Source organism: Vanessa cardui, chromosome 12 (genome assembly GCF_905220365.1).
Source record: "Vanessa cardui chromosome 12, ilVanCard2.1, whole genome shotgun sequence".
Taxonomy (NCBI): domain Eukaryota; kingdom Metazoa; phylum Arthropoda; class Insecta; order Lepidoptera; family Nymphalidae; genus Vanessa; species Vanessa cardui.
This window is the reverse complement of record NC_061134.1, coordinates 3,697,328-3,718,093: the sequence shown is the minus strand read 5'-3', so window position 1 is coordinate 3,718,093 and position 20,766 is coordinate 3,697,328. Positions and strand designations below refer to the sequence as shown.

Sequence of the window (20,766 nt, the reverse complement as noted above, 5' to 3'; positions counted from 1 at the left end):
AAAATCAGAGTGAACACGACATATAACTTCAATAGTTGAAATATAAAGCTTCGTTTTGTGAAAGAAATAAAACGTTGTTTCTATTCGGTAAGTAGATTTATATTTAAGTAAAAATGTCACTTCCAACGAGCTCGCTACTCTAAGTTTACAACAATATCTTACGAGCCAACCCCTGACTCTTATCTCGTTTAGTTATCGTGTAATAAAATTATAAGATATAACAAATTAACTATCAGATCTCGAGATAAAAACCTAGCGTAATTATAAGGAATAATCCCTTGTGATTATCGGTAGTAAAACGAAATTTGTTTAAATTCCATTGTTGACGTCTAAATTTTTACGTAGGTATATTATATATTGATTTTAATACAATATGATTATATACAATCTTTTAATTTCATAAGTTTGATTGCTTCGTGGATATTAGAATGCAGATTCCGACGTGCAAATTCTGGTCTGAAAATGTCACGTATTTGGATCAGAAAATTTTCAGTAAAAATTCAGAGTCTGGCTCATAGTCGCTTGCTTTGGAATACGCGAAAAACTATTAGCGGCTCGAGAACGTGAAAGCATCTGTGTTTTACGCAAATACAGGTACACTAATATACCTATGTTATTATTTTTTAAATCTATATTATAAATTAATTTAACAAACCACTTGAAAAAAGTTTCTATAGGATACTGGATAAAGCTAGACACAGCGTAAAATCAATTAACGACTATGAAATAATATCAACAGCAATTTGAAACATCCATTGTTGCTCCCCGAGATGTTAGCAATCGTCCATTTGATTACGTCACTTGTGATGTCATAAAGTTTTTTCTAACTAACTAACGGTAACATTTGCTTGTATAATAATAACTTACGGTATATAGCTGAAAGTAATTAAAAGGCAATCATCTACAATAATATGTCTCAAGAGTTAATCAACGATAAATAAAACTTCATTCCGAGTTCACTTCGTATCTCACCCATGAAATGTTGAAATTCGACTTACGGTGATACGCTTTTTTGTTACTTGTATACTTTCAATGTTTTAATTAACGTAGTCAATGTCACGTGTCAGATAATTACCTTTGACTCGCGTCTTGCGGCGAGTTTCCAGTCCGTTCATACAGAATAGGTCTACTGGGTGTAGAAATAAAGTTATCTAATGTTATCACTTTCACCGCTTTATTTTTCTAACGCAATTTAAGTAGCAGCCATTATCTTACTTCGCATTTCGTAACAATTTAACAAATCGAGAAACTTTAGTACCTATGGATGTTAAATTTGGTTAAATTCATATATACTAATGCTATTATCAAATTATTTTTGGAAAAAGATCTAAATTCAATCGGTGTTTCTTTTTTATTACGACCAATGAGCCACCTGATGCTAAGTGGTCATTAGCGCCTATTGACATTGAAAGAAATATTAACAATTCTTACACCATCAATGCGCCACAAACTTTGGGAACTAAGATGTTAGGTCCCTTGTACCCGTTGTTACATTGTCACACTCACCCTTCAAACCGAACACAACATTACCGAGCACTGCTGTCCGGTGGTAGAATATCCGATGATTAATTGATCGAGTCATTCATTCTTACAATAAAAAGATTCTCAAACATCGGTCTTTATATTAAATATAAAACGAAAGGGAATCTTTGTCGCACTCAGCATGAAGCTCAAAAACATGCCGTATAATGCAAGTATGTCTCATATGTGTACTGCGTACATAAATAGGAAAAACAATCTTAATTAAAATTTAAATTTAAGCCACGCATAAATTATTCGCAATTAATAGCAATATGGTGTAAAATTAATTGGCTCCGAGAGATAAAATGCAAATCGCTCCACGGCCACTTTGTTTTACAAATGAACATTATTTTCTAAAAGCATCGGCTCGTTGGAAATAAGAAATAACCCGGACATATAAGAGAGGAAGACTAGAAGACACTGGACGTGACTCATCGGATATTGAACTTTATTAACTCTCAAAATTATACAAATGGATAAAAATTTCATTGAGTAGTCAACTCATTCTCTACCTGTCTACCATATACTTGCTATCTCGTACTCTCGTATGAATTTTTTCATTACCTGAAACAAAACAAAACATTTCCAATTACTTTCAATCAACACAGGAAGAGTAATAAAAAATAGCAAATATGTATCTAAGTTTAGCGCCAATAATAAGGACATAAAGGAAACAGTCTCGGGCTGTTGCGAGCCTAATTTTTAAAATAATAATCATTAGGTTTCTTCGACGAGAACGAGACTCGTAATAACAGGATCAGGAAGTCATAATCCAACCGGCTTCCTTTCGCGCCGTCAATCGGTCGACTATTAGGCTACTGCAGCTTAATTAACGACCAGACTCCGACCGAGAACAAAAAAAAACAACGGCTAATTACCGCGATGTTATGATAACCATACAAGTGCACTTTAATCAAAGCCATCAAATTGATTCGAATCTCAATTGTTAACTTTCATAACATTAATTATATAAAAATCGCTTTCTAATTAATTTATTCATGATAGAATAACTAAAGAAAAATTCATTTCGTTGCGTACGTTCTTATTTTATGGATCTAATTTAATAGAAATCTATGTGTTCACTGCATTGCGCTTCACACAAACACAGCGTGGCGGACTACGCTCCAAACCTTCTCCTCAAAGGGAGAGGCTTTAGCCTATCAGTGGGACTTATACATGCTGTTACTTCACTTTAAGAAAGGTAGCTAAAGCTGGTAAAAGAGTGAGTTGTTACCACAATCAACATTAGCTATATTATAAATATTAAACCCTCAAACCGGAACACAACAATATTAAATGTCGCTATGTAAAAATGTTATCATTGCCGTATCTATATCAATGTTTGTATTATCTTAATAGATTGAAACAATATTTTTTTCAACTGTGTGTCGCATAAACATACTTGTTTTGACATGTAGGCATACTGAACTTATAATAACAGTTTTTTTTTTAATAGAATAAATTATTACGCTAAGGTTGCACTTCGAAAAGTAAGACGCAATTCTAATTCCGCTTCATACCGTCTTATATCAAAACACATCTTTATAGGCTATTATATTTATTGATTCCGTGTTATATACAACAAAGGGAAATTTAATAGGAATATTATATGTACGTACTCCGATCAATTTTCTATACCTTTTTGTAAACGGTTACTGAAATTATATTTATGGCGTGATTTTATTTTATTTTATTAGTTGTTAATTAAATTAAGTAAATTTATCAAAAGCAAAGCAAGAACGAAATGATAAACAATCACCTATTCGATCAAAGAATACGCATTATTATCACAATCAAATTTAAAACTCTGACCGAATCTCACATAAAAACTGTCGATACTACCGTTCGTCTGTTGGTTTAAGAAATGATGCCACAGCGGCTTCGAGTTGAAACAATTGCGCGAACAAATGTGGTAAATTGTCCGCAGTAATAACGGCTATTAGAGGAGAGAGCACGCAGCGGTAATTGTCAAAAACGACGAGCGTCAAATGAATTTCGTCAACAGTGTGCGGCTTTACGAATGAGGTATTGAGGAAAACTTGAACTTTAAGTGCTACGAGATCACACAACATTTTCTAAGCAAAAAGGATTTAATTAATTAAGAATACTTTGTTTCAAATTTATATATGACTAGTAACCGCCCGCGTCTTTGCTCGCTTTTTAGTGTTTTGGTTGTCATGTGTTGAGCAAGTAGCCCATGTCCTTTCTTGGAGTTTATATATGCTTCATACCAAATTTCATGAAATTCGGTTCAGGCGTTTGGGTGTAAAAAACGACTGACAGACAGACATACAGAGATACTTTCACATTTATAATATTAATATAGAATTAGGACGTTATTATAATAAGATGTATTTAATTTCAAAGCTGCATTGAATTTGCAGCAAGGCTGATATTTTTGTAAGAGAAAAAACATAGGCAATGATTTCTATTTGAGAGCGAGTTCGATTCGTGTACGATTGCAGTAACCGCGCACACTATATGTAACAATCAACGTGTCACCTCATCAAAAGCGGAACACATCAACATTATAAAGGCGCGTCCACACTAATGCGACCGGCCCGACGCCTCCGCTGTACCTCGTTATGTGAATTAGTCGCGCCTAATCGAGACGCGGCGTGCGCTGGCGATGGAAATGCGTTAATAATAAATAACATTCACATTACGTATTGTGGAGTGCGTTGTTAAACATGTCCCACATCATTGCTTAAATCTATATTGAAAATTTAAATACAAGTTTCTTTGAACGTTTAAGTATAATACCACATTTTTATAAATACAAGGAGGTGAGAGCGGAGATTGACCAGTAGTTAGAACGCGTGCATCTTAACCCAGACAAGCACCACTGAATATCATGTGCTTAATTTGTGTTTATAATTCATCTCGAACTCGGCAGTGAAGGAAAACATAGTGAGAAAACCACCACTCACAAGTGCGAATCCACAATCCCGCATTGGAGCAGCTTGGTAGAATATGCTCCAAAACTTCTCCTTAAAGTGAGAGGAGGCCTTAACCTAGCAGTGGGAAATTGACAGGCTGTTGTTGTTGTTTGAGGTGATTATCGAACATAACGAGAAAAACTGCATTAATTTCACGCAACTTTTCGAATATTCCCCGTGAAGCTGATACCGAACCCTTATTTACTGGGTGACAGACAAAAACTCGAGGCACGCAAATAACGAGCAAGGCGATGATTTGTTTAGCAGTTAGACACGCGCGATTAGACGCCGCGCACGCGACGTGCGACGAGAGAGCCCGCGATTCGTGCGGTCACCTTAATGATATATTTTTTTTAAAACATTACGCAACCTACACAAATTATAATCGAAACTATTTTAAGAGTAAAATAATTGAATATTTTTTATAAATTGTATGTATGTCTATAGCTTGGATTTAATCGAACTTTCTTCGTAGTGGTTGCTAGATAGTACCTATTATATATAGAAAAATATTTATAAACTTATAATTGTAGCATAGTATAAAACGAAGTCGCTTACCGCTGATGGCCCCTATGTATGTTTAGATCTTTAAAACAACGGATTTTGATGCGGTTTTTTTTATTGATAGAGTGATTTGAGAGGAAGGTTTTTGTATGTAATAAGTACATGGAAAATATAATTTATGTAAAGAAACACGGACAATTTTAGAAGTTTCTAATGTGATGTTGTAAATAAAAAAAAACTGTATTATATTTAGGGGCGCGTCACTACTAACTTATATTTCACAACTTTTGAGAGATGTTATTATGTCGAATATATTTCGGCTTCTTTAAGATAGCTTCAGTTGATTATCTGACGAGTTTACGTACCTACATTTCAAAAATAGAATAAAATACAAAAGTTCACGAAGGTCTTGTTGTATCACGTATTTTTTGTTACTTAAAATTACCGTTTACCTAAATACATAATATTCAGAATAATCGATAATGAGCGCTATAAAACGTTTAATTGTTCACGATGGAGGCTGACCAATTGTCACGAAATTATTTTAGTCATCACGCGACTGAGAGACACGAACGAAGCATTCATGACTTTTTCAGGAGATAATTACTAAGAGTAGAGTTCATAATACTTACTTATTGTTTACTAGTGTGATACTATTTTAATATGCACATACATATACTCATTAAGAAATTGTCTCAGGTCATGCCAAGAACCAATGAAATTGATATTATTGATATAATTTTTAACATAACTTGAAAATTTTTTCTATGCTTCTGAAAATTGAATACACGAACAAAATTTCTAATTTATATATTAAACAGAATAAACTTCTGGTTGCTAGAATTAAATTCTGGGACAGAAACAATTATTTTAATACATTTCATTTCGGGGTTTTTGTCGAAACATTTTCAGTTGCCGGTCGGTCCTTGCAATTTTGAAATGTGTTACTTTACCTCGGAAAGCAAATAAAGCAGTTGGTCCTACCTATCCGATCGTATGGGATTTTCCTTTGGGTCGGAATATGATATACGAGAGAATAGATCTCCTAAGAAATTAGTTAGAAGGCCAATCAACCTCGGGAATGACTGACGTAGCCGAAATTCAATTCGACATCATAGAATATTAAACCTTAAATAATTCGTCTTTTTATTTTTCATCTTAAAATTTTACACAAAATATATACCAGATCAACTAATCAATAGAGCGTTACGATGACACCTTAAAAGGCCTTAAAAGAAAATTAATAAGGAAGGCGGATCGGAATCCTCGCTATTAGTCATAATTGGTTTGATAAGACAATTAATAATCCTACCGATTGTAAACTAACTAATTTTTATTATACATTATTTGGCATTATATTTTTATACGACGTAATAATTTAATATTTGAATATATTGTACGTTAAATAAGAATGAAACGATTACTTGCCACATAAATATTAAGCTTATGAAACAATCTAATAAAATAGACTAAATCGCAATATTTTAAGAACTTAGCAAAACCGTGGGTTATAAACGTTTATTTATTTCACGGCAAAATATAATGTACATCAATCGACACAAGACTTATTTTCCTCTAACACGATTAATTATAATGCGAAGATGTTTTGTATAAATTAAGGTAATCAAAATTTGGATACGCGTGTCTTCGATACACGATGGTACAATTACCATCCATAATGTATCGTGAGATATTGTCGCGAAAATTGAGCAAACATTTTATTATTAGAACATAACCGTTTTAATCTTCTATGAGAATTTATGCTAAAAAACTAAATATAACAAAGCTACAGTACACTTTAATAGAAAAAATGTACAGTTTAATTTGGAAGGGTTTCGGGATATAAACAGCGTTTGTTTCGTAGTTTTTGGAAAATTTCACTGTACATTTGTTGATATAAAGAATAACACAAAATAACTATTAAATAACTAAATAATCGATTCTTACTTTGTGTTATTTTAACAAAACCAATTGGCATTTTATCAAATAAAAACATTTGAAAATAATAAAACAAATACTAATTCCCTTTTTTATTTTATAAAAACATTTTATCATAGTATGTTATTGAATAAATACAGAACTTTATTAGCTTCATTTATCATCAACATTAAGTAACGTTATCTATAAATGGTGTTTGTATAACTTGTTCTGGAATAGATAAATACATAAGCCCGACAAAATTATAGACCCGATAAAGTAAATCGATTGACATTCGTTTTTCTGCAACAACCTACAAAAATACTACCAATTGAAATTCAAAACTATATTAATACCTCAAAGATAATATGAACGTAGAAAGTACACTGAGAATCACCAATAGTGCTGCACCATAATTACATCGATAATCGATATTGAAACAAATTACGGAATATTATCGATCGCTTCATTATTGAACTTAATGATACCGACGAATCCGAGTGTCTCGAATAGAAAGCTAATTGATACACATGTCGCTCGTGTGTTAACGATCTTTCTTCGTTCCTTCCTATTGCGGCGAACGTTTATATGACGTCTATATAAGTAAATTTAAAGAGGCAACAGTCGCAACAACAGATGTGAGTGAAACTTAACGGTGTAGGCTCGCGTGTCACAAGAGCGCCGAGACTCGCGTCCGTTATACTTAATTTACGATGATAGCATCTTGTTGTACGATTACGATACGATTACAAGCGTCATCCGAGACGTACAATAATAGTATCGGATCGAGAGCACCGCACTACGCTTAATGAAGCCATACGCGAAGTGGAGTCATAATACTTCGAATTTACGTCGACCGTTAGGGACCGACATAAAAGTCGATAAAACGTTCGTGTTTTTATCGATATCAGTCCGCGGCTCGTTGTCGGCCCGATAATTTCTTTATTTTCATACCGCAGCGAGGCCTCGCGAACTGAGCCAGTTTTTTATTATTACTTTTTTTTTTCTCGATTCTTGCATAAAAGTAGCCGAGGCGTGTTTTGGTAATTATCAAAATCTTATTCGTTATTGCCAATGATAAATTACAATTTCATCTTTTACTGCTCGTTTTAATGGTATCGATATATTTCGGTATTAGATTTTAATTACCGTATAGTTGATTTATACTAAAAGAGGAATTTGTTTTTGATAATATAAATATTTCACTTTCGATCCTTAGTAATTTTATAAATAAGAAAGTGTGTTTGTTACAATTTCATTGCGGTAGGTCTGAGTAGGTGTCACCCACTCATAAGATTCTACCACAAAAAACAATGCTTAGTATTGTTGTGTTCCGGTTGGCAGTTGGGTGAGACAGTGAAACTAAAGGTACAAGGAACATTATGACTTAATTCCCGAGGTCGGTGGCCTGTTAGTTATGGAAGGAATTATTAAAATTTCTTGCAGCTCTATGACCATAGGCGGCGGTGACTACTTCCATCAAGTGGCCCATTTGTATGTTTGTCTTCCTAAATTATAAAATAAAAACAAATTTCACATACATTTAGCATTGAGCACACCTTTATCAGAGATACAGAAGAGGTTATAGGGTATCTATCATATATGGCGATATCTGCGGGCGGAAACTAGTTATAAATACTATCATACACATAATTTGTCTAAATCGATATAGGTTAATGACCAAAATTTTACGAATTAAGTGAGTAGTTAAGTATATTAACATACTTATTCTATTCTCACGGGCTATAATTATCTCATGATGCTATAAATCAATCTGATTACACATCGATCAGTATTTAAGGTTAAGAAAGCACAGATAATAAGAGAAACAACAACAACACAGATTAAACAAATTATGTTTTTTTTTTATTCGCCACAGATTAAACACGGAGCATGTACATGACGTAAGAAACCGGTCGTTTATTGTCAAACAGTGTAGTAATTATTTCGTCTGACCTTTAAATGGTAAGGGTACGATATTTTACCACTAATCATTTTGAGTTATTATAATGCCTGTATGTACCTACTTCCTATGTAAAATTATTTTAAATATTGTTTTTATTTCTCAATTGTAAAGCCTGTAAATTTCCCACTGCTGGGATAAAGCCTCATCTTCCATTAAGGAGAGGGTTTGGAACATATTCCACCACGCTGTTTCAATGCGGGTTCCAATGCACGCGTTCTAACCACTGGGCCATCTCAGCTCTTAATTGTGTAATCGTCAATTTGTCGTAAAACTCAAGCACCATTAATTATATGTACTAATTTATAGAGTTTTTTAATGCAAATGATTTGTATCTTTGAGGCATCATGACCTTCAAGGATAGAATCAAATACTAGGCGACAGATGCTGCGTGATATATGTGAGAAAGGCGGAGCAGGGCGACATATCTCAATCTCAATCGCAGCCGGTTAGATAGACTTGAGGTTAATTCGAAAGAGCACACACAAACACAAACTCTACGAAACAACAAAAAAGTAGAGTAAATGAATAAATTGATATTTTATTATGTACTATTTATCGCACGCAATTTCGTCCGCGTATTTGGGTGTAAACCGTACACATACGTTTATTTGTAAAAATAAAGCTAAGTCATGGGAATCAAGTTTCCCTCATACAAATTTGGAATACCTTTTATGAAAAAATAACAATTTGTATGATACTAACCGGCGCTCTCGGCTTCGCTTGCGTAGCCTATGTCCTTCTATGGAGTTAAGGTTACCAAAATACATCAAATTTGGTTCAGTTTGATTGTAAATGCTTAACAGACGGAATTACTTTCGCATATATAGATAATAAACATTTTTTCACACCCAATCCATTAAAATTTCCAAAATTATTCAATACGCAACACCAACTCCGAAATAAATTAAGTATTCAAAGCTACTTATTCAGTCGATGTTTGCACTGTAAACACTTTGGATTAACGCGACTCTCGTAAAAACAAACAAGGCAATCGCTTTGTCGGGACCGCGACTTTTTATGTAAAAAAAAACAACGTCCATATTCTGTAAACGGGTTCGACCGAGGTCATTAGGGTTACTTTCTAGACATTATCCTCGCAACAGAGTAATGCGTCAAGCGTGATCTGGATATGTTTATTATCTGTGGAACGAAAATGTACAATTATAAAATACTAGTCGTCATTCGCAGCTTCGCCCGTTTTAAGTTGTTGGTTGTCATGTGTTGAGCAAAAAAAGTAGTAGTATATGTCCTTTCTTGGAATTCAAGCTTCATACCATAAATTTTATCAAATTCGGTTTAGCGGTCGTGACAGAGCAACAGACAGACAGACATAATTAATTTCAAAATTATAATATTAATATAGATTTAGTAAATTCAATATTGATAATAATAACTATATTTTTAAAAATATTTTGTCACATATAAACGTGTCAAAAGTCAAACCTTGTGTTATACCTACCGGATTTGAGTATATGGTTCAATCGATATTCACCGAATACGAAACCTCTTTAATCAATGACATATACAATACAAAATAAAGAAAAAAAAGAACATATAATTGAAAACCTGAATAATACCGTTCTTACCGAATGTAAACGGTCACTTACCGATCTGATATCGAGTGAAACTGTATCAAACATTAACATTTTGAAATTGGCAGAAGTCGACCTTATTTTAATTTTAATCTGTGTCGTAATTTTAAATACCATTCGATTATTATTATTCGAGTAAAATTAATCGGTGTGTTGACTGTGAGGACATTGGGATATGCGTTATAAGGAAGTCTTATGCTTTTTTTTAACAAAATATATTTTTATTTTTAACAATTATTTTAATATCATTTCTAAAAGTCTGTCACAAGCTTGTTGAGTAGTATTCATTTTATAATAATAAGTAAATAGTTTTCAAATTAAACCAAATCATTTAAGGTTCCAATTTCATAACTCAAAAATACAAAGAGAAGGGAAGGGTACGATTTTGACTTTCATACAACGTTCTGATTATGAAATAAATCTTAAAAAAAAAACATTTTGAGAAAATCAATAATCAAGTCACGTTTCTTATGAATTTAATTATTATCCGCATTAAATTGCGCACTGATCTCACCCACGTCCATACGTTAATAATGTTATTTGGTTATATGTCAAAGATTTTAAGTCTGACCTTTAAATACGTCTGACAAGCTGCGATCATAACTTACTGACAATTAATATATCGATCTCATAGCACAATGGTATATATCTTATGATTTTTATTTCATCATTTATCATCAATCGAATGTATACCACTGATTATTATTTGGTTTTCCCTCGAAAGAATAATAAAGTGTTATTACATTTCACGGATGGCATATAATATGATAATAGTTGAGAGGAGTGGCGCGTGCGCTGCCCACGCACACATTAGCAAGTCTAATGTACACGGATTTACACACGCAAACTCAATACTGATACACTAAATAAAATCCTTCCTATTATCGCTATATTTATATTTTATATTTGTATTTTTATTGTTTCCCTACTCAAGAAAATTAATCAAAAAGTATATATCAACCAAATACGTCACAACTTTTTTTCTTATATACGCTATGATGTAGCATTATCGATTCAAGCTCTACGAACTCAGTCTGAATAGATTAGCGAAATAGTTGCACAACTATTTAAAGAATGTTTCATATATAAATACGAATCAATGAAATGGAAAAAGAAAATATCAAAAAACCGTTAATAAAAAGACCGGTTCCAAATTTAAATACTTATAAATGATTTTTTTGTATCAAAAATAAATTTAAAATTAGAACACAAATTATTCGATACATTAATTCATTATAAATACGTTATTAAAATGATGCTAATTAGAATTTTTAAATATGTCATTTGAAATATGCGAAAGGCAAAATATGTCGGTTTGAATTTATTTACGGTAGGTTTGACCGCCTTGTTACTGGTTACATTACAATACCGTTTATTATGTAAATGATTTTCTACATTATTTCCGACAGGGTATATTAATAAGTTACTGGTAAGGTCGTATTTAAATGAATCGCGCTCCGTCCTAGCCTAGAGTTCATTAGACTAGACTCTTGTACTACCACGAGATAGGAGTATTACTTGATAGTATTGTTTTAGAGCCGCGATAGCTCAGTGGTTAGAATCTATAGCACGCGGATTTTTTTAAATTTATCCCAATTTTATTATGTCATTAATGTAGGAGATGAACTACGCGAGAAAGCTACAATATATACCTACTTTGCAAAAGAAAAATATACCTTTGGACAATGATGTAACATTGAGAGCATCATAAAAAAATCAGTAACTCAGAATAGTACTCCAAAATTAAATAATTTAATAAAACTAGTATACTTGTAACAAATACAATAAATAACTTAAGTTTGTCGACATTGTCGACAAATCGATCACATCGATTAATCAATCAAATCAAAAAACAAAATATCGACAAGTTTACGACAAAAATAATATAACAAAAATGTTTTCCTGATATCTAGGTGAAGCATAAAATATACATTGTCTGATCTGCTGACAAACTCTTATAGGGACAGACAAATATATAATTACTACAGTAAGATGTAGTATTTATCCACAAGCATAAATTAAAGTTTGTGAGTTGACCACATAAAATTTAACCATTACAGCTCGGTATGCTTTCCGTATTTATTACAAATATCCTTAAGTATAAGGTTTTAGAAGTTCCATTACATAAAATTAAAATCATATCATACATATTGAATAATGATTCAACATAGAATTGCACTTACTTCTTGATTATCACGTCTACTAGCGGTTCGTAAAAGAATAAGCCAGAGAACGAAAGAATCTGACGACTGGAGCGAAAGTGATCATTCTTATACATACCATTACCTCAAACGACGATTCGACTCGACAGACATCATATTGAAATGTCAATGTAGCTTGTCATATAAATGATAAAATAAACAGATCAATCTTAAAATATTGTTTGTGAGTCATACTCATAACTCATAGAACTAATATCCCAAGAAAAACGCGTTTCACTCCGCCCCAGTAATATAAGCTGCATTGCAATGATATTTATGTACTTCATTTTTATTTGGACGTCATATCCTGTTCCATATTTTTGACTAAAAGGTTATGACAGTTATAGTTGAGTCTCTCGCAAGTAATCTCTATATACCTAAGACCATGACAGATCAATATTAAAATTAAATCATATTGATAGTAGTAGTGGTAGTATCGCGTTCTGGTTTAAGGGTGAGTGAGCCAAGGCAATTAATACAAATGTGAACATTAAAAAAATGCTTGTCAAAGTATAATCGAATAAAGTGTATTTTTATTTGAATTTGATTTTTGATGATTACTATTTATTACAGTACCAAAGTATATGCACTGTAATAACAACTCACGACTAGGTGTTACATATTAGCCAGACTACCTACCTATTTAATAAAACTTGGTGTTACATATTAGCCTGACTACCTACCTATTTAATAAACCTTGGTGTTACATATTAACCTGACTACCTACCTATATAAAAAAAGCAGCACCTCAGGTACGTCATCAGGATAACATTCACCCAACATTTGGACAAATAAAGTATCGTAGAACTACTAACGGTTTTTAATAAAGAAAATCTCGTTTGAAAGTTAACTTTTTAAATACATTACAAACTATATGCAAATACCGAACCGTAAAACGCGGGGACCGTTTTACGTAGCCGACTTTAGTCACGATATCGCTTAATATTCGCAAATGTAATTGGACCGAAAGAGATATATTTATTTATTGTAAATATAAAACATTTAAAGATCAAAGACACTTACATAAGGAGACATTTTGATGTAATTATATCTGTTGATTTATGACACTTTAATCAGTAAGATAAAAAATACTGTATCTATATTTTAAATAGCGGTATAATATCGTAGAATAAATATACTGAACAAGAAGACGATCTGTAAAATTATTTGTTAAATTTACCTGTGTTAAGTGTAATTTGATTTTAGTTAACATTTGGACTAATTTCCTTTTTAATACTCAGATCATATTCAACATTTTTAACCGACTTCAAAAAAAGGAGGAGGTTCTCAATTCGTCGGGGCCTTTTTTTTATTTTTTTTATTTTTTATGTATGTTACCGAATTACTCGAAGATGGCTGGGCCGATTTTGACAATTCTTTTTTTTTATAAATGACTAACTGACTGACTGTCAACCGCGACTTTGCTCGCATTATAGGGGTTTGGTTGTCATGTGTTAGACAAAAAAAGCCTATGTCTTTTCTCGGAGTTCAAATTTTGGTTCATACAGAATTTCATCAAATTTAGTTTTACAGTGGTTTGGTAGTAAAGAGCCACTGACAGACAGAGTTATTTTCACATTTATAATATCAAGTATAGTTAAATGACCGATTTTGTTCGCAGTGGTCATTATTGATCACGTCTATTACAGCGTGTGCACATCTCAAGAGCACGCACCTCCCTGCACTCTCACAACGCGGTGAAACGATAATCCAACACGACCGCAGAGAGTTGAAGCGCGGGAACGACTTCACATAGATTCCGAGACGAGTGAAATAAATGTAACTAAGATTAAAGGGATGTAGCGACCCTCTTATCAACCTCTAACCAATGTACATGTCGCTGAGTTTCTTACGAAACATACAGGTTTCCTCACGCGTACTTTTTCAGCATCGAGCAAAGACGAATTATAATTATACTCGGGTTTGATCCCGAAGTGAAATCTCAAAAGTTATCGCAAATACTAAACAATCGATTTAGTGCGTTATAAATGTCACTCGGCGCCATAATAATTAAGAGCTTTAACGACATAATGTTGTGTGGTAACGTTTCCTGTATAATTAAAGTTGTATGAAAAAGTACCGATATATGTATTGAGATAAAGATCGTACGGGTATCAATCGTTTGACTACATCTCAAATCAAAAGAAGCAATTATTAGTATAGTTTCGGTTTCGGATAATTTTCATATTATAATTTTTTTGAAGTTCATTTACCTATACAAACCTTAATTCAAAATATCAAAAATTCACAAAAAATCATTGCAGAATGTATATATCTCATTCTAAATTCAACCAGTAGGCGAATAATAATACGAGGAAAACTAAAATCACAATTTATTTCAGTTTTTATCGCGCAAAATACAATCGTTTTATTACAATAATTCTATAACGAATTATTTTCGCTTAAAAATACTGACCACAAATCATTGTACGTGAAAACTATGTATATGGCGTACGTAAAAACTAATCCGGCGATGAAGGAAAACTTTGTAGAAATTCTGCCACATGTGTGGACTACACACATTGCCAACCTGCATTGGAACAGCGTGGTGGAATATGATCATGATATCAAGGGAAGAGGAGGCCTTAGCCCAGCAGTGGGACATTTGCAGGCTGTTGTTGTTTTTGGTATTGATTATAGTATTATTTAATTAAATTAAATTTTATATTTAAAATAAATATATTTAACACTTAATTATATAGCATCCATATCTAGTTCAATAGATTCAAGCATCAACAATTACCTCGAGAGCATTAATATTAAACAGACTCCACCGTATCGTAAATCACGGGATGACAACTCTAAATTCGTCGCGGTCCGAGCCGGGATCGCGAACACGCACAATGCTAAGCTGGATTAAGATAGACTCCGAGACGTATTTTATTATTGCACCATGATGTCGCTATTACTAATCATTTCCTTGTTATATGTTTATTATAAGTTACAAAAAAAAAACATTCAATCGTTAACTATAAAGTTATAAAGGAAAAGTAAGACCCCAATCGGGCAAAAGAGATTGAATTGGATACTTTGGCTGGATTACCATATACATAGTTGGAAATTTCGGATCTCATACTGATATGAACCCCTTATATGAATGATATAAACTTATACTGAGATTAACCCCTTGCTACCTACACTGTGTTCTTTAAGTTTAATTATTTTCTCCTGTATAATCATTGTAATGTATATGTGTAGCAAAATAAATGCTTTAAATGGTTTTAAATGGATCTGTGTGTCTTCAGTACATGCTCACGAGATTAATTATGAGTACGAATAATAACATGCGTAATGTATGTATATATTTTATTGTATAGTAAAGTGGATATAAAAATATTTGAGAGTTCTGAAATATATCTCCTGTTTATGTTGTTTAGTGAGTTTAGAAACAGGATGAAGGGTGTTACTTGCTTTAGGAGAAATGCGAATTAAATCACTACCAAATTCCATGTTTCAAATTTCTAATGAGAAAGTATATAATGCCGAATTTCTGGGTCCGCTGCCATATAATTTAATTATTAAAAACATTACTAAAAAGAAGTCAAAACAGTCAACATAAAATATAGATATGGGCTCTCCCTACTAAATATTGATAAATTAAAACTAAACAAATTGGAATGTGGACTGTACAGCGAAGAACCAACAAAAAAAAATCAGCAATTACGTACAATTTAAAATCGCAATTACAAGAAAAATAACTTACGGTGTATATCGAGATACAGTTACATATAACTTTTACCTCGGTCAGATAAAATCGGAGAGTACATGAACTTTTTGTGTTGAATTCGTGAAACGGTATCAAATATTTGTGCGTGATGGAGCGCGAAGTGGCCGGTCAATTGGCCGAGTGTTCTTTCGCACAATTTGAAACAATTTCCATCACTTCGTGTACATCTATTACACGCCGCTCGGGCCCTAAATACTCTACGAGTCGTCGAATGCTGATCACGACGGTGATAATGTGTATTTTAACACTTCAGTGCTATTAGTTCCAACCTCGTTCAATTACATTTTTAAAGTAACATTTTTCTATAATATTAATTTCGTATTTTCTCAGTGTCCATCAATGGAATAAAGTTATTTCACATTTATATATGATGACATACGTCCTTTAAATATTTTTATTGTTATTTGTTTTTTTACAAAAAACGCACACTGTATCCGATCTTTTATATAACATTACTTACTTTTTTTGACATCTACGAGAATAATTAGAGTAAAAACGGAGTTATCTTATAAAACTTACTTTGATTAATTCAAACGCTTAGGACGCCATAGCAAGACAACTACCTCTTAGAACATATTGTTTAAAATCAAGGGATAACTGCTCATAAAAACAAATGAAAAATTAAATATAAACAAAACACAAACAACATTTCCAGCGATAGCTAAACAAAAATCTGTTACACATCAACGCCATCCAAACAAATGTAAACCAACAGATCGCTTACAAAAAAACCGTCAATACAGAGTCGTGCAGCACGGAAGTATGGAAATGCGCACCTGCCACTCACGCCACCCACTGCGACCAGATAAACGGGCTTAGTTAACTAGCGACCTAAGAACAAATACGGGCCTACTGCTAGAATTTCCAAGTGAATACGAAGACACACATTTATGACTGAATGAACGTCATAAATTGTAGCAGAGAGATAACGTAGCAGATCCTTATAGTAGCAGACGAGATTATTGGAAAATTAACAAAGTGAAGAATATGACGGAATCTCCATAAGCAATCAGACGGCAGACTTACATATAGAACCAAAAACATCAAGCACAGCTCAGCATAAACACCAATGTCAAATTACAAACAGCTGATCGACTTTGAAGTTTCAATTCTACTGCGATTATTTGTAGTACATCGTAGACAAGGTTGTGTGGAATACGACTCTTCTGCAGCTCTCTCTGTTCTTTGTTAACACTTTGCACCCGCGCTGCCTCCTCGCTGCTCGCTACCGTTTGATTGAATGTCCGCGACTGCACTAGATATGCAAGCATTTCCCTCGAGTTAGACTCACCTGTCTCCGATTCGTAAGCTCGACTTTGTTAAGCTCGGAGCGAATGATACGATGTTTTATGCAAAAGAAACATTAGCGTGAATTACGATTCGAAATAAATAACGGTATATATTTTATGTTCGATGCAATAATCATAGTATTCATTTACTTCAACCAAGATCCTGTCATCTATTTTATTATGCCATTATAATATTTACTTCTGGTAAATGTTGCGGGTAATGATTTCCATGATAATTGCAATTAATCGGTAGGAAGCTGTCAAATCACTACAAGGATACAAATCAATTATACCTGAGTAGCACCATGCGGGCCAAACGACCGGCGTCTCCGCGTCCACGTCTCGACGCGCCAGGGAAGCCAGCATCAGAGCGGCGCGCGCGCATAGGCCGTCACATCGCCCTACCCTACGAGTTAACAACACCGTAAGACAGGATTCAATAACACGCAAAACAGCTCCAAAGGGTAAAACAATCCGAATGGAACTTTAATCGACATCACCGATCACAAAAAATCAAATTCTACTTACATTGAATTCGGTCCAAGTTCATTCGAATTCCAACGCACGCAGCCACTGAACCGCGACTTGAATCGAGTACAATTAAAATAATCTATTCGAAAATTTTAAAATATAAAAACGCGATAAAAAATTTATCTCTTGCTTATAGCTGCGTAATGAAGGCGAGAAAAACTAACGACGAAACGATTTTTTTTCATGTTCGATTTCGAGACATCTCAGTGAGTTTTTCGGCGAAGCGACAGGTTGTGGGTGCGGATAATCAGAGCTGCGGTCGAACCGTAAAAATCGATATTTTACGGTTCAGATCAGATGCAGACAGTTTTCAGAGGTTATTACACTATACTTCCAGTACTAGGAGTATTTTGTCATTTAATATTTCAATGGAATTACTATTATCAAAACTATAGAGTAGTGTAGAATTAGATTATTCTAAAATATATGAATACTATAATTATTCATATGTATACGTCTAGGTATAAATAGAAAACGCAGGCGCGTTTCTATGAGCTTGTGTTTGCCCGCGGGCGTGTTGCGTCCGCGCAGGTGTCGCGGTCGTGCGCCCGAGATTGTCCGTAAGTTGCACTCATCAATTGCGGGCAATTGTTGCTTTTTTCTGTGCCCATTAGAGCACACGCGAGGCGGCGGTGATAGTAAACAGCGTGTGTTTTAATTCAACCGACAGTTACTTTGTCACGTTAGTCACGACTAACAATTTACGGAATTTTGGTTAAGCTTTCATATGTTTTAAATAATGTCATACATATATAAAATTCCTCATGTATAAATTAGATATTAAGTTATAATATTATCATTTATAAGTAAATCAAATGTAACTTCATGTTTTTTTTTTTAAGTTTAGTTATTGGCTGTACAATTTGTTTCTTTGTTGGATCCTCGCCAAGTTTAAGGTGAAATTTTAAAAAGAAAAAGTCCCCGACGCGAACTAATGCACCAACGCCAATCAGACACATCTCTAGTAAGTACTACATAACATTAACTGTGACCCGTTTACAGCAATAATTACGACACTAATTCAGAAATAACAAAAAATCAAGCGCACACAAGATCACGCCGTGAACGGCGATGTGCAGAAAGCGGTACCAATTACGTGCTCGGCTACCACCGCTGCCGGACCACCACCTCGCTGATCCTAAACATGTTCTACACTGGCGGTCTCATTACGCGTTACTTTAACCATTTTATGATCGTGTAAAAGAAAAAAAAAATCTTAACATGGTTTTGTTTCAAACATATATTATATATAATGAACAATGAATATATGAATAACATACATATTTAAAAAAAAATCTTAAAATACAGATGTAAAAATTATAAGTAAATAATAAATTTAAAATAGTTCGAATTTAGTAATAAATTATAAGGAAAAAAATAATTAAAAATAAAATATTTTAATCATAATTCACTCATCAATTATACAAAACTTTTTTTAAACCGATAAAATTATTATGGTCCTGGCCGGCGTGGTTATAACACTAATAATACTTTAAAAAAAAAAAAAAAAAAACATAAAACCGCTAGTCTGTGCTGTGTGCCTCAGCCGCATCTCTATTTTACCGTGGATAGAAATCGTGCAACACAAACTAATTAGACGACTTCCAGCTAAAGAGCTAGATCGCATACAATTGCGACGATTTAGTTAACTTTTAACTGTGATCGAATAGGAAGTAGATAAAAGTAGCTCCAACTTTTAAATTGATGTTTTTTTTATAAATGATGAGATCATAGAGCATAGCTGAGATGGCCCAGTGGTTGGAACGCGTGCAACTTAACCGATGATTTCGGGTTCAAACCCAGGCAAGCACCACTATATATATGTGCTTAATTTGCGTTTATAAGTCGTCTCTTACTCGGCGGTGAAGGAAAACATTGTGGGTTAACCTGCATGTGTCTAATTTCATTAAAATTGCCAATGTGCATTCCACCAACCCGCATTGGAACAGCGTGGTGGAATATGTTCCATACCCTCTCCTTAATGGAAGAGGAGGCCTTATCCCAGCAGAGGAAAATGTACAGGCTGTTACTTTACTTTACTTATGAGATCATAATGTGATATTTAATCGATGGAGGAATAGTACATATACACACATAATATAATAAGTGTTTTTATATATATTTTCCGTTACAAACTGTCACTCGTTCAAGTAAATTAAAATAGCAATCTGTCCTTACCCATGACTGAAACTATCTTGATACCAAATATCATCATAATCGGTTCAGCAGTTGAGGTGTAAAGAAGTAATATGCACTTAGACAATAGTTACTTTAGCGTTTATAATTCAACTAAATTAAAGAAGCGCCCTAATGCTACTATGATAACTCGTTTTTTATATCAAAAATTAAATTGAATGTTCCCATTAGATATCCACGTAAACCAATAACACCATTAGTAAGACCTTTCCGCAAAACTGTCTTAGGAAGCAATTCACCTGTATCTCGCTTATGTAAAATTTTAAATGAGCACAGCACTGTTTTAGACCCTTTTGGAGACTCATCAAACAAGTTTCACAAAAAAATATTGTCAATATTGTCGGCTAACTAATTTATTATTATTTTTTTTTTGTTTGTATGTT

At 33.4% G+C, this 20,766-nt stretch overlaps 1 protein-coding gene across 1 annotated transcript in view; it reads right to left on the bottom strand.

Annotated features, from left to right (window-relative positions):
- The window catches only part of LOC124534006, a 161,037-nt gene that overhangs the window by 100,550 nt on the left and 39,721 nt on the right, over positions 1-20,766 (bottom strand). Inside the window, exon 2 of the mRNA XM_047109616.1 lies at positions 17,950-18,062. Within this exon, the coding sequence (XP_046965572.1) occupies positions 17,950-18,022 (73 nt within the window). The 5' untranslated portion in view covers positions 18,023-18,062. The remainder of the gene's footprint in view (positions 1-17,949; positions 18,063-20,766) is intronic.